General features: G+C 41.1%; 1 protein-coding gene across 18 annotated transcripts in view; it reads right to left on the bottom strand.

The window, feature by feature from the left end:
* Nucleotides 1-15,096, bottom strand: part of LOC133475719 (uncharacterized) — an 88,997-nt gene that overhangs the window by 69,298 nt on the left and 4,603 nt on the right. For 14 of the 18 annotated variants that reach the window (XM_061769001.1, XM_061769011.1, XM_061769014.1 and 11 more), the window contains 3 exons: nt 9,705-9,906; nt 6,978-7,113; nt 6,806-6,894 (listed from right to left, as the gene is read on the bottom strand). In XM_061769001.1, the coding sequence (XP_061624985.1) occupies nt 6,806-6,894; nt 6,978-7,113; nt 9,705-9,906 (427 nt within the window). Of the gene's footprint in view, nt 1-6,805; nt 6,895-6,977; nt 9,567-9,704; nt 9,907-15,096 lie in introns of those variants that run through there. The other 4 variants (XM_061769002.1, XM_061769013.1, XM_061769019.1 and 1 more) reach the window with 2 other exon arrangements.

The following is a 15,096-nucleotide window of genomic DNA, read 5'->3' as shown; positions in this document are numbered from 1 at the left end:
TTAATATGTGTAAGTGCCATCCACATCTTAATACATGCGTCAGTCAATTAAACATTGTAACGTCTTGGCTCCTCGCGGCATAATGACGTCACTTGTGGCTCACCGCCTGCTCATATGTTCATATCGAGGCATATGTTGGGGATTTTTTTTTTAACTACCGTGTTGCACAACTGGCCCAAGAACACATGGTAATAGAGTTTATGCTCCTAATGTTTTTATTAATTTTTTGGGTGCTAATAAAATGTGATTTTAAATTACAGTGTGGTACTTTGGCTCACTTTGACTACATTTTGTGGCACCGGGAGTCGACCAATAATAGAGCTGTTAGTGACAATGTGGTCAAGCATCTCCCTGTAGGTCGAATTAGTAACTTTTATTTATTAATTTATTTATTTTTGTTGTGACAAATATAAGACAAAGCATATTTGAAATGTATATATTTTGTTATATTTGCTGGATTGTCTGGCGTGATGTAAATGTTTTACTCCAGGTATCTGAGAAGCTACTCCTCCCCATGCTAGTTGGTCACTCATCCCCAGAGTCAGGGAATCATTTCATTCTTTGGGTGAGTCTTCCTTAAACCGTTTCTTTATTGCGGGATATTATTTTACTAATACAAAAAATACCTTATTTTATTTTTTTAATTAGCAATATGAAGTTAATGATGTACCCAGTCATAAATTATACAATGAGGTGCATAGTGTTATATATGACAGGTTAATTTTCTTCCTATCGGTATTTGACTTCACCAAAAAAAAAAAATCAGGATCTATGACTCACTCCAACATTTCTGTTGTATTGATGATGGTGACATGACCTTCTCAGGTAAAGGGAGAGTTTCGTACGGCATATACCTTTAGCCACAATGATAAAATTGTGTCAACAATGTCCAGAAAGCATGGATGTGGTGAGAATGTAAACTGGATTTGTTTCATTTAGTTACATAATTTTCATTTATATAACCTTCATTCATCCATGTCAGGCAATTGAGGACTGATTCTTATTTGAAATACCGACCTGGCTACAGACAGCAGAGTCAATAAATTTACCAAATTATTCACAGTAAATTATAGAATGCAACCCTATGGGGGGGCACCGAGCCAGTGCAAACTGTAGGCCGGTCCCAAGCCAGGATAAATGCAGAGTGTTGCTTCAGGAAGGGCATCCTGCTTAAAACTTTGCCAAACAAATGTGAGCGTTCATTCAAAGAATTCCATACCGGATCGGTCATGGCCCGGGTTAACAACGTCCGCCACCGGCGCCGTCAACCTACAGGGCGCCGGTGGAAATTCAGCTACTGTGGGTCAAAGACAAAGAGGTGGAAAGCGGGTTCTTCAGCAGAAAGAGAAAAGGAAACCAGAGCCTAGAACTGAATGTGGGGACTTTGAATGTTGGGACTGTGACAGGAAAATCTCAGGAGTTGGTTGACATGATGATTAGCGGAAAGGTTGAGTGGTAGGGGAAAGTGTGGCTAGACAGCATAAGATGGTGGTGTGTAAGATGACTCTGGTGGTGGGGAGGAAGATTAGAAAGACAAAGGCAGAGCAGAACCATTTGGTGGAAGCTGAGACAGGACGAGTGTTGTGCAGCTTTTCTGGAAGAGGTGATACAGGCTCTCGGTGGACACGAGGAGCTGCCAGTAGACTGGACCACTACAGCCAAGGTGATCAGAGAGCCAGGCAGGAGAGTACTTGGTGTATCTTCTGGCAGGAAAGGAGAGAAGGAGACTTGGGGGTGGAACCTCACAGGACAGTAAATCATACAAGGAAAAAGGTTGGCTACGAAGAAGTGGGACACTGAGAGGACTGAGGAGAGGCGAAAGGAATACATTGAGATGCGACATAGGGCAAAGGTAGAGGTAGCAAAGGCCAAACAAGAGACACATGATGACATGTATGCGAGGATGGACACTAAAGAAGGAGTAAATTATCTATACAGGTTGGCCAGACAGAGCGATAGAGATGGGAAGGATGTGCAGCAGGTCAGGGTGATTAAGGATAGAAAATATGAAAAAATGTTGACTGGTGCCAGTCGTGTGCTGGATAGATGGAAGGAATACTTTGAAGAGTTGATGAAATGAGAGAGAAGGGAGAGTAGAAGAGGCAAGTGTGGTGGACCAGGAAGTGGCAATGATTAGTAAGGGGGAAGTTAGAAAGGCATTAAAGAGGATGAAAAATGAAAGGCAGTTGGTCCTGATGACATTCCTGTGGAAGTATGGAAGCATCTAGGAGAGGTGGCTGTGGAGTTTTTGACCAGCTTGTTCAATAGAATTCTAGCGGGTGAGAAGATGCCTGAGGAATGAAGGAAAAGTGTGCTGGTACTCATTTTTAAGAGCAAGGTGATGTGCAGAGCTGTGGGAACTATAGAGGAATAAAGTTGAGACACACAATGAAGTTCTGGGAAAGGGTAGTGGAAGGCTGCCAGGCAAGAGAGCTAGCGGAAGACCAAAGAGAAGGTTGATGGATGTCGTGAGGGAGGACATAAGGGCAGTTGGTGCTCGAGAGGATGCAGGAGATAGGCTTATGTGGAAAAGGATGACGCGCTGTGGCGACCCCTAAAGGGATAAGCCGAAAGGAAAAGAAGATTCACAGTAAATTATAGCCAATCTTAAATTGTGACATGCAAATATCAATGTTCAATGACTCTTTTTCAACTTGTGTCTTGTTGACTGCAGGAAAATGTTTTAGTGAGAGACAGCAAGGGTGCTGCGGAACGAGGGGGAAATTAAGTTGCCGCAGCCAGTGTGAGCCATGGTTGAAGAAGTGGCAATTGGGAGCATGAAAATGAGAAAAGATGTTATTGTTTGACTGAAGCATTTATTAAGATGTGGATGATTGCACTTACACATATTAATATACAGCATTGTATATTGACAACTATTTAAAAAAAAAAAAAAAGCCATCATTAGACATCGGATGCCCAAGCTGCTCCGAGCCATTGGTGGCTCTCGGCATAATAAGGAATAAATACACCCTCTCATGTCTCATGGACAAATACTTACATAATGTCATCTTAATCAGTGACAATTCCTATGCCCACTAAATTAACAATAGTCTCAAATCCTATGTTGAGAAAATTATCCTCATAGAAATCTTATTTAAAAAGGAAATTGATCTTAAAGTCTTCATGGCCAAAGAGACTTTATAGACGATCAATACTCCAAGGTAAAAAAAAAAAACATTCAAACATGTAGCAAAATTGTCAAACTCATTTTAGTTTGCGGGCCACATTCACTCCAATTAGATCTCAAGCGTGCCGGACCACAATATTTGTGGCTTAAAAAGCCATGAATAACAACTATTAAAAATGTCCCCATTGTTTTGGCGCGGCGGAAGACTGGTTAGAGAGTCTGCCTCACAGTTCTGAGGACCGGGGTTCAATCCACAGCCCCGCCTGTGTGGAGTTTGCATGTTCTCCCCGTGCCAGCGTGGGTTTTCTCCGGGCACTCCGGTTTCCTGCCACATCCCCAAAACATGCATGGTAGGTTAATTGACAACTCTAAATTGCCCGTGGGTGTGAATGTGAGTGCGAATGGTTGTTTGTTTATATGTGCCCTGCGATTGGTTGGCGACCAGTTCAGGGCGACCCGAGTGGGGGGAAGCAGCTCAGAAAATGGATGGATGGATGTTTTGGCGCAAATAATTACAGCTACTTTCGGAAAATATTAACATTTATTCATTATTATCTTGTTGCAAATCATATGAGCAGTCTGAAATTTTTAACCCAAAATTATTTCAACAGTATTATGAATCAGTGAGTGTGAACCATTGACAATCACTTATGCATCCTTTGTAAATGTATACATAAAAATTTAAGTTGTGGCAGTGCATGGGGGAGAAGGGAATAAAATAAATAAATAAATAAATAAATAAAAATGATTCCAACAAACCAACCTCTTTTGAAGTGACGCTTTTGACTGAAATTTTGTAATATTGAATGTCTTAGAACATTTCTACAGGAGATATTTATTTTCACAGAATTGCAGTGTGAACATGGCACACCAATTTATATTAGTGTGCTCCTAAAATTGGGCATTGTTTGGCCTTCAAAAGTGCATCAATGTCATTTAAGTGTTATCAGTGCACCCTCCAGTGGACAAAATTAGCAACAAAATTTACTGTTATAGAAAAATAGCAGTGAATGTGTAGTGACTAAATTATACAATTATACAATGTGTAGTGACTAAATTATACAATGAGGTGCATAGTTATATATGACCCGTGGGCCAGATTGACGGGCCGGTTCTGGCCCACGGGCCATAGGTTTTGACACGTCTGATATAGTTACGAAATAAAGTTTTATCATATGGGTCAACAGCAGGTATTTTGGATGATCGTAGTTCTATGACCGTTATAAACAACAAGCCGTTTCAAAGCACATACGATGTCGTGGACTGCGCAGCAAGTCGAATATGCCGAGATGAGCAGGTGTGAGCCACAAGTGATGTCATTATGCCGCAAGGAGCAAAGACGTTACGATGTTTTATTTGATTGACGCGTGTATTAAGATGTGGATGGCACTTACACATATTAATGAACAGTACTGTATATTCACCATTATCAAAAACAACAAGCCGTTTCTAAGCACATATGATGTCGTGGAATGAGCAGCAAGTCGAAAATGCCTCAATATGCCAAGATGAGCAGGTGATGAGCCCGTGTGAGCAGGCTGTGAGCCACCACGAGCCAGTGGTGAGCCACCGCAAGCCAGTGTTGAGCCAAACCGGGTGAGCCAGTGGTGAGCAGGCTGTGAGCCACCGGGTGAGCTAACGGGTGATCCAGCAGCCACCAGGTGAGCCACCGTGAGCCGGAAGTGAAATGTCTTATGCTGCGAGGAGCCAAGACCTTATGGCGGAGCCACAAAATGCGCCAGCTCTTTCTCCAATACTTTGTTGATGCACCTTTGGCAGTAATTACAGCCTCAAGTCTTTTTGAATATGATGCCACAAGCTTGGCACACCTATCTTTGAGCAGTTTCGCCCATTACGCTTTTCAGCACCTCTCACGCTTCATCGGGTTGGATGGGGAGCATTGGTGCACAGCCAATTTCAGATCTCTCCAGAGATGTTCAATTGGATTCAAGTCTGGGGTCTGGCTGGGCCACTCAAGGACATCCACAGAGTTTTCCTGAAGCCCCTCTTTTGCTGACTTGGCTATGTGCTTTGGGTCGTTGCCCTGTTGGAAGGTAAACCTTCGCCCCATTCTGAGGTCCTGGGCACTCTGGAACAGGTTTTCATACAAGATATCTCTGTACATTGCTGCATTCATCTTTCCCTCAATCCTGACTAGTCTCCCAGTTCCTACCGCTGAAAAACATCCCCACAGCATGATGCTCCCACCACCATGCTTTCCTGTGGGGGTGGTTTTGGTCAGGTGATGAGCGGTGCCTGGTTTCCTCCAAACATGACGTCTGGAATTCACCCTAGAGTTCTATCTTTGTCTCATCAGACCAGAGAATTTTTTTTCCTCGTGGTCTGAGACTCCTTCAGGTGCCTTTTGGAAAACTCCAGGCAGGCCGCCATGTGCCTTTTACAAAGGAGTGGCTTCCGTCTGGCCACTCTACCATACAGGCCTGATTGGTGGAATACTGCAGAAATGGTGGTCCTTCTGGAAGGTTCTTGTCTGTCCACAGACAACTCCCGGAACTCTGACAGTGTGACCATCAGGTTCTTGGTCACCTCACTGACTAAGGCTCTTCTCCCCCAATTGCTCAGTTTCGACGAGCGGCCAGCTCTGGGAAGAGGCCTGGCGGTTCGGAACTCCTTCCATTTACGGATGATTGAGGCCATTGTGCAGAAATGATGGAGGCCATTGTACAGAAATTTTTCTGTACCCTTCCCCAGATTTATGCCTCGAGACAATCCTGATAATTACTTTGACTTCATGGTTGTTTGTGTCACCTCTAGGGCCTTATATAGATAGGTGTGTGCCTTTCTAACTCATGTCCAATCAATTAAATTTACCACAAGTGGACTCCAATTAAGCTGTAAGAACTTTGCAAGGATGATCAGTGGAAGCATGATGCACCTGAGCTCAATTTAGAGCTTCGAGGCAAAGGCTGTGAATACTTATGTACAGGTACATGTGATTTCTTCGTTTTTTTTTTTTCAATAAATTTGCAAACATTTCATGAAACATATTTTCCACTTTTTCATTAGGGGGTATATTGTGTGTGGATTTTTTTCAGAAAAAAATAAATCATTCCATTTTGGAATGAGGCTGTAACATTACAAAATGTTAAGTGAAGCGCTATGAATACTTTCCAGACGCACGGTACATTCATCTCTGAACAATTCAATTTGGGCCAATTCATGACATTAAAACCAGCATAAAAGCTTAACCGATTCATAGGGTTAGGGCTCATTTTATTTGTGTTTCAAATCTCAACCTAATGAGTTCCTGTATTTTGATATGCAGGTGGATCAAAGTTATAACATAACTATTTATTACAGCATTAATGTGATATAAGTTAAAACCTAATTTGAGACCGACTAGGGCAACTTTTTTTTTTTTTTTTTACATATGTAAACTGCACTGAATGATATTTTCATTGCCAGTTTTTTCATATTTTACATATCGTTAGATGTATTTTTTCTGTTTGTGTTTGAATAAAGCAATGCTAGCCGTTAGTGCCATTAGAAAAGGCGAACATAGTTTAGTCTTTGAAACGCTTTACATACATGAGTGACCAAGTGTGTTAGTTCTAATCGCATTAACGTTGTCTTACTATCAACATTAATCGTATTAATGCATTTAATAATGTTAAAAACAGTAAAGGTGGAAGATTAGCAGACATGTGGACAAACCTTCACCTTGGATGTACACGATGTAATTCTCGTCATAAGCATGCAGTTGATTTCGTTGTGCCTCGTTCTTCTCGTACTTCGGCAGTGCTCTGTTAAACAGTTACAATATTTTATTAGCCGCTCCCGTACCAACTTTTTGCACGTTTCGATAATTTTTTTCACTCCATTTTACCTGGCCATGTCGCTGCTTTTTGTGTCGTCCCGAAGCCACGCCGACTTCCGCTTTCTTTTTTCTTCTATGGTGGTTTTAGGGCAGCAGAGTGTCCATGGCAACGTATTGCTGCCATCTTGCGGCGGTATTAAGGAGGCTTCAAAGTGGTTTACATAGATGAAAATGATGAAAAATAATAATAATCCTGCCACTCGTCCACAAGGACACAGAGTAGATACACACGCCCACATAAAGGTTAAAATTAAAAGATAACGATGTAATGACCGAAGGACCAAAGGCTGAGTACAGAGCATCCAGGTGAGGAAACACCAACTCAATGAGCTGTATCAAAGCTTACGTGTATCTAAGCAAGTATCTAACTGTACCATAAAAGTTCTCTCAACGAGGAAGAATAAAAACCATTGGTGTGCAGCACGAGAGGCCATACAGATATTTCAGTCTATTTACAAGAATGGTGTGGTCTACTGTATCAGAAGCGGCGGCAGAGGTGGGTAGTAATGCGCGACATTTACTCCGTTACATTTACTGAAGTAACATTTTGGATATATTTTACTTTAGTATGAATGAACCATACTTTTTTTCTTTTACAAGAGTATTTATGTGAAGAGCGGCACGGCGGACGACGGGTTAGAGCGTCTGCCTCCCAGTTCTGAGGACCAGGGGCCTCATGTACAAAAGGTGCTTACGCACAAAAATGTGGCGTCCGTTCTTTTTCACGGCAAAGTTCAGATGTATCAAGAGCGGCATGACCGTGGAAATGTGCGGTGCCTCACGCCAACTGCATTGCTGGCGTACGCACGTTTCTGCAGCTTTTCGTGCTTTGGCGACACTTAGAGGTGATGCTGGGAAACTGTTCTCATAAATCGACGTCACAGCGCCGGATAGCGCCAAAGACCGGAAGGCACTGGATGCAAAAAGCAGAAGGCGCATTCTGCATCATATTTATCGATTTAACGCCTGTATATCTGATATATAATCACTTTGAAATGGCAGATGTAGTTTGTACAGGCGTTCTCTGACCTATAGATTCCTCATTCGCCGAATCATGATTCAGTCACATGACTCAGTGGCAAGCAAAATAAACTCTCGCTCTCAAACTGGTGGGCCGACTCCGGCAACCTTCTTAGTAGTTTGGCAGCTTACAAGTGGGTGAATTGAAACGATGGACCTCAAAGTATGGGTAGTTTTTTTTGTTGGCCAACAGGAAAATGACACAGGCCACTCGATGTACATGCTGGCTTCCCAAACGTGGCCAGTTTAAAAGTGCAACAAAGAGAATGGGCACAGGACGGTGATGTTTTGATCTTATATTCACTGAGGATTTATTCATTTTGAGTAACATTAACAAAGAAAACTGCGCTGTCAAAGTCATCCCGACTGCTGGTGAGCCAAACGGAGGCGCTAGCTAGCATAGCCTTATGGCCGCATCGGAAGTCAATATCTCACTATCCCATCACCGATTACCCACTGCTTTACTTATTTAAAAACTATTACCAATACCAGCTGCTACACTTACTCACCGGGAATAAAAAAAAAAAAAAGATTTCATGACGTCACATATTGTCTTTGTCATAGGTAACTAGTATCTGTATTGAAATACATTTCTAAAGTAACCCGTACAACCCTAAGTATGATGAATACGTAAAGCTTTGTTAATTCCGCAAGTACGACGACTGCTAAAAAAGATGTGTAAATCCGCAAAACACTCAGAAAACCCGCGCCGAGTCATTTAGCGAACACATTCCATATGACGTAGTAAACGGCAAGACATAAAGAACGTCAACAACTATATTTCTTTCTGCAGTCTTTGACATTCTCCTGTATACAGCCTGGACATGAAGTTATTAATTGTTAAATATTTCCATACATCATTCTTGTGCAATGTTTTGCAGTAGATGTATGAAGCAATTTACAAAATAAACAAGAGCTGTTGTTCTGAAACAATGTCTATCAATAAATGTCCTGTGAAGTAAGGAGAGATTTACACTTTTTTCCCCCCAGGATATCGTAAAATTATTGTTATTGTAAAATAACAAAAAATAAGAGATTTTATTAAACAGGCTCTTTGTACCCTCACGGGTCCTGAAGTCCTCTGGCACCAGCCTTTTAATTATTACTAAAACTACAACAAAAGCCTACGGAGAGGCTGCACATTACCTTTTTAAAAGGACGCTCACTTGTTTGGTCTAGCTTTTAACTGATTTCTTTATTAATTTATACAATTATTTATCTACTCATTTATTCAATTATTTCTTTTTTATTCTAACCATGTATCTGTTTTATTGTATCTCATTGTCCTGCTGTTTTTATCCTGTGCTATTGTCTCAGTCTTTTTTAAGTTTTTTAAGTAAGGGAGGTGTGTTCGGTCTGCCTGTGGGGAGTCCCCCCCGGTCTATCCTGGTAGTGGTGGTCTCTGGCGGAATCCTCTGTGGCTGCGGCACCTCTTGGTGTGGATGGCTTCCTCAGGTTGTCGTTCTTCACCCAGAATCCTCAGTGCTTTGCCATGTCTCTATACTATTAGTCAACAGGTGCTGTGTTTCTGTGAGTGTGTTCATATGGGTGTGTTTGCATTTATGTCTGCTTTTATCTCTGTGAAGAACATTGGGTTGCAGTTTTCATGTATGAAAAGTGCAATATAAATAAAATGTGATTAATAGTCTGACACATCCATGTCCAGGGTGATCTTCACAAATGCCCGAAGATACAGTGAAATAAGTGAAACGTTACCTGCTTTCACGGGAGTAGAATTGATCCGTGAGCCAGCAACTTCACACACAGGAACCTTGCATGGTCGGCTTGATTTTACTGAAACTGGCTTGGCATAACTGTGCAACTTTTCAATCATTCTTAGGGCAACAGCAGGTTTGAGACATTCGAGAGAAAGTATTGACTTGTCTGGTGGAGGGTCTGTTTTCACAAATGTTGATACCTGCAAAACAAAAACAAAAAAATACACTAGTAAGGGCAAGAAATATTTTCTGACAATTTCAGAAATTTTATTCTTTTGGGGGGGGGGGGGGGGATTATGACAGCGGGATTTTTTTTTCATTAAAAAAAAAAAAAAAAAAAGAGGTTCCACCCCCACCCACCAAGAAGGCTAACAAGTCTTTCGCAAGCCTCTTCGAGGATTCCATTGCCAATGCCACAGTACCAATAGACCCCATTGTTGCCTGGAAGCTGAACTAAATGCCTACAGTGTACACAGTCCTCCACAATTAACAATGCAATGGAAACAACCTCCTGCTGTGGTGAAGAACAAAATCAACTTTCCTTGACTGAGTAACATGGCAAGAAAATACTTGTGCATGCAGGCCACCAGCTCTCCATCAGAGACAATTTTCAGTACATCAGGCAACAATGTTAAGTTGTGAGAGGTCCTTTAAATCCAGACATGGTAAACAAAATGGTGATCTGGGAAAGAGTCTTTAGAAACACTGTAAAGCTACGTAATGCGTCAAGCCACGCATGGGCAAATTGGTACAGAACAGCACACACATACACAACAAACACGTTCTGCTGTAGCACAAAATTATCTTTAAAGCAGAATTGATGTTTTTAAATTGATTGATTGACTTTAATATTGATGACTGTTAGTAAATTCTAATTAAAAAAAAAAAAAAAAAGCACTTCCTTTTTTATTTATTACTGACTATGAATAGGCTCCAGCACGCCCGCGTCTCTAGTGAGGAGAAGCGGTACAGCAAATGGATGGATGGATGGATGGATGTTAATGTTGATGAATTGGGTGTAACGATTCGTTTTAGGTAAACTGTGAAACTCTGTAAAAAATCAGATACATGTCACATTGGGCAAAAAAAACCAAGTGTTTTTAGTCGAAACCCTGCACATTTTTGCAACACACTTTTTCATTGTTTGTTCCTGGGCTCCTGAACCGACGTGTACTGGCGGGCGCGCACACACATCAGGCAACTTCCGTCCAAGATGAACGCGCCGGACCGTCGAATTTTGTTACCATCAAAGAATCAATACAGAGCTGTATTCTTCTGTAGCTCGTTCGCTTTACTCGACAGAGTTCCTCCTCATACGACACCATCGTTCTATAGCACGATCCGACAATCTTTAGTCTCTCCCTTAACGAAGTCTTTTAGCAGTTTTTTTCTTTTTACAATTTCAAAGCATACACGTACACTTCTCGTTGTCCACTCCCGCCTTGTTCTTCTTCGATGGTGGTTTTATGACGGGCAATTTTCAGCCCATGCCTCGACGTCACCGCCATATTGGATGTGGAAAAGTGGAAGCTAAGTGAAGACGCCTCATCCATTTGATGCTTGGAACTATAGAAAGTGTTTTACACTCAAAGCCAGAGCTTCCGGGTCTAAGAGTAAACAATGTCTTTTGATTGTATTTTGAATTGTAACATCATTTTCAAATATAATTTGAGCACTTTGTGGCTGAAACTACAAAATCTTGCACATTGTGATGTTAATTGCTGTGGTTAAACCAGCCTCCAAACAAAACATCCATTCATTTTCCGTACCATTTATCCTCACTCGGGTCGCAGGCCTGCTGGAGCCTATCACAATAGCCAGCTGCCACTGGGCAAGATGCGGACTACACCCTGAACATACAGACAAACAATCATTTGCACTCATGTTCACATCGACGGGCAATTTCGAGTCTTCAATGAACCTAACAAGCATGTTTTTGTGATGTGGGAGGAGAAAACCCACACAAGGACAGGGAGAACATGCAAACCCCACACAGGATTTGAACCCGGGTCCTCAGAACTGTGAGACAGATGTGCTAACCAGTCGACCAATGTGCCACCGACCAATGTGCCGCCGACCAATTCATCGATTATTAAAATAATCATTAGTTACAGTCTTAATGAGTACGCTTGTTGACAACATTGTCGTATCTTCCTTAGTGTAAAATGACCTCAAGTACATCTGACCACAGAGCAGGAGCTGCAAAGCAATGTTTGATTTAACCAGCTCCGAACATGTTAAAAAAAAGTGTGTCCAAGTCGAACAGCAATCAATCCTCCTTCCTTTCTCCGCTGCTCAGGAACTACCGTGGGAATGTTCGGCGCTATCTTGTCCCACACCCGCTACCAACAAGCTGCAGCTGCATAGCTAGTGCAGCTAAACGCCGTCATTCCACAGTGCAGAGGTGCTCCTCTAAGTTAGTAATCCGCACCTCCATGGCCACAAATAAGCAGCAATCCTGGCAAGTATTGTTATCACTAAATGAGGACCAGAAGCCAAGCTAATGTAATGACATGTAGTCAAGAAACACCAGAATAAGTGCTTGGTGAGCAACAAAAGGGCCGAACGTGGTCAAAGACATAACGCCCGTTTATACGTTGCAAACGCAATCATTTATCCACACAATGGTCCACGTCAATGGCGGATATGGCTATTGTGATAAACTACTACATACAATCTGTACTACAGCTTATCCGAATGTATTACCCACATCACCAGAATGTATTCTCGTAAAGTCACACAGTCTTATTGCTTTTTATCTAACCACTTCCAGTAGTGTGTCTGGAAGTTCACTGAACATTACGTCAGCATGACGTAAACTTTACATGGAATACTATCGACGAGAACAGGGGTCTACAACCCGTGGCTCCAGAGCTCTTACTTCCTTTTACTGTGACTCTTTGTGACTTTATAAAATAATGAGCATTTATTTAAAATTTGTTTTTATTTTAGATAGTTTGTTTTTCAAATGTAATTCTAAATTGGAAGATTGTGGTGTTGTACCATTAAAATAAACAGTTTGTTCAAACTGAGTCACAACCACCAATGTGTTACACCTGGCACCAAGATTTATTGAGCTATTCAACCCACAGTAGCTAAACCATGGAGAAATCCAAGGTAAGTTTTTAATTATAAAAATGTATAACTAAAGGTTTAATGCATTATTTTATTGTGTATTGTTCCATAACTCTGGTTTAACTTCTCTGAGATGCCTAGCCTTGCTAAAAGTAGCCTTGCTATCCCCATCTTCCCCGCCCCCCCGTCTCTTTTTTGTTTGTATCATGTAAATAGCTCTTTGTATTTAAAAAAAAAAAAAAAAAAAGACAAGATTGCTCCCTTAACTATTCTGCAAAAAGAGTAATTCCCAACAGATTCTGAAACAACAGACCGTTTAATGCTACAGTAGCCACATATTAATTTAGAAACCTCACGTTCATTGCATTGTTCTTTTATTTGTATTTTCTTTCCCAAGTGGTATGCATGTATCCTGTAGTGCAGCGGCGTCGCTAGGCCTATTTTATGGGGGCTGAAGCCCCCCTAAAAACTTGTCAAGCCTCAAATATCTAGTAGTATGTGTTCATGGCGAAGGTTTAAATTCCTAGCCCCCCTAAAACCAAAACAAAATGCCCCCCAAATCTTTGGGAGGGGCTGGGCCACCCCAAACATCAAAACCTAGCGACGCCCCTGCTGTAGTGACTCCCATAGTATGTAAACTACATTCAATCACAAAGGAATGTCTCTGTGAGTTTGTGTCACACAAAATACCAATTGCGTGTTCGCCTGAAAGTTGGCTGGCAACATCCAGGTCTCGACCGAACAATTCACAAATTTTACCTTAAAAAACGAGTCAATTTATGCCACAAGTGGAAACAATTAAACATTGAGGTAAATGACCAGGTGGCACATGCATCGTTGCTGTCAGGTGGAAACCTCGTATATACAAAAATGTTCAATTTCACATCTTTTCACAAATCGTTATTATTAGTCTCTCCCTCGGTCGTCTGATATATATTATATCTACTCATTACCTGGCAGTTTAAAGTCTTGAAAATAGAGTGAGAACAAATCTAATAATTCTCTTGAATACTCAGCTGTCTGAAAAGTCGTAACACATCTCCTCTCACTCTGCAGGAGCAGTGTAGCATTGTGTTGCCTCAAGATTTGATTGTTTGTCTTTTTTTTTTTTCTATTGCGTCACTCATGGCTTTTACTCCTGAAATAGTTTGGGGACGATGATGTAACCAGTCGTGTTAGCTTTTCGTAAAATATTAAAAGCTTTTTGACTGGTCATGGCGCCGGATTATACCATTTTTATCAATGACAGTTTAATAAATTATCACATCATTAAATTAGCAATTTACCTTGACTGATTTGTTGATGTTGCTGCTCACCGGTATATGATTGCAATCAATATAAGCTGTAATACCAATTTAAACTATGCTGTGCTTAATGGTAAATTAAGCAAGATGACTTGTATTTACTGAAAAGTAATGATTTTGTATATGTGAGGATGTTGCCCAACAATGACTTATTGGCCAATTATCTCATGTAGTAACATTTTAAGTGGCAATGTTTATTTTATTTTTTTAATGGCCAATGTGACAGACTATCAGATTGTGTCTCATGCAGGGAACTGTTTCAGTGCATTACAAAAGCACCCATAAATTATCTTCAATCGCTGATTTAATATGCTAAAAAATCTTGTTATTTATTACGCTGTCATTGATCAAAATAGTACAAAATGGCCGTAGCCATCAAAGTATGCCGTAGCATCGTTTTTAAATCCAGAACTATGGATTACAGTTAAGTGCCAATGTTCACAGCGTTAGAGAGGTCCTTTAACTGTGCAGTATGATGAGTATGACAACAATGACTTGTGGTGTACTAAACAGCCACGCTGAATATTTATAGCTCTTCCGTAGGATAAAATTCTATAAAAACAATATGTGGTCTGCTTCGGATGCTGCGGTATTGCGGGGGAATACTGTAGATCATTTATTCTCAGTTTTGATGTGTCCGAAAGTGTGCAGTCAAACTGGCTCTTTGAGCATAGCTTTTACCACAAATTGAGCAACAAAATGGTTTTTTTCCTGTGTGTGTTCGCATGTGTGTTTCCAAATAGTCTTTTCTGGAGTAAGTCTTACCACAAGTTGAGCAACTAAAGGGTTTTTCTCCTGTGTGCGTTTTCAAGTGAGTTTCCATTTTGTCCTTTCTGGAGAAGGTTCTACCACACGTCGAGCAACTAAAGCGTTTTTCTCCTGTGTGTGTTATCGTGTGTTTTACCAGATGTCTTTTTTGAGAGAATGTTTTACCACAAATTGAACAACAAAAGGGTTTTTCCCCTGTGTGTGTTTTCATGTGTTCTGCCATGGTTTTCTTTACAGTGAATC

Source organism: Phyllopteryx taeniolatus, chromosome 3 (assembly GCF_024500385.1).
Source record: "Phyllopteryx taeniolatus isolate TA_2022b chromosome 3, UOR_Ptae_1.2, whole genome shotgun sequence".
NCBI classification, from domain to species: Eukaryota; Metazoa; Chordata; class Actinopteri; order Syngnathiformes; family Syngnathidae; genus Phyllopteryx; species Phyllopteryx taeniolatus.
The sequence above is the reverse complement of the archived record's forward strand: the minus strand, read 5'-3'. Positions and strand labels throughout refer to the sequence as shown.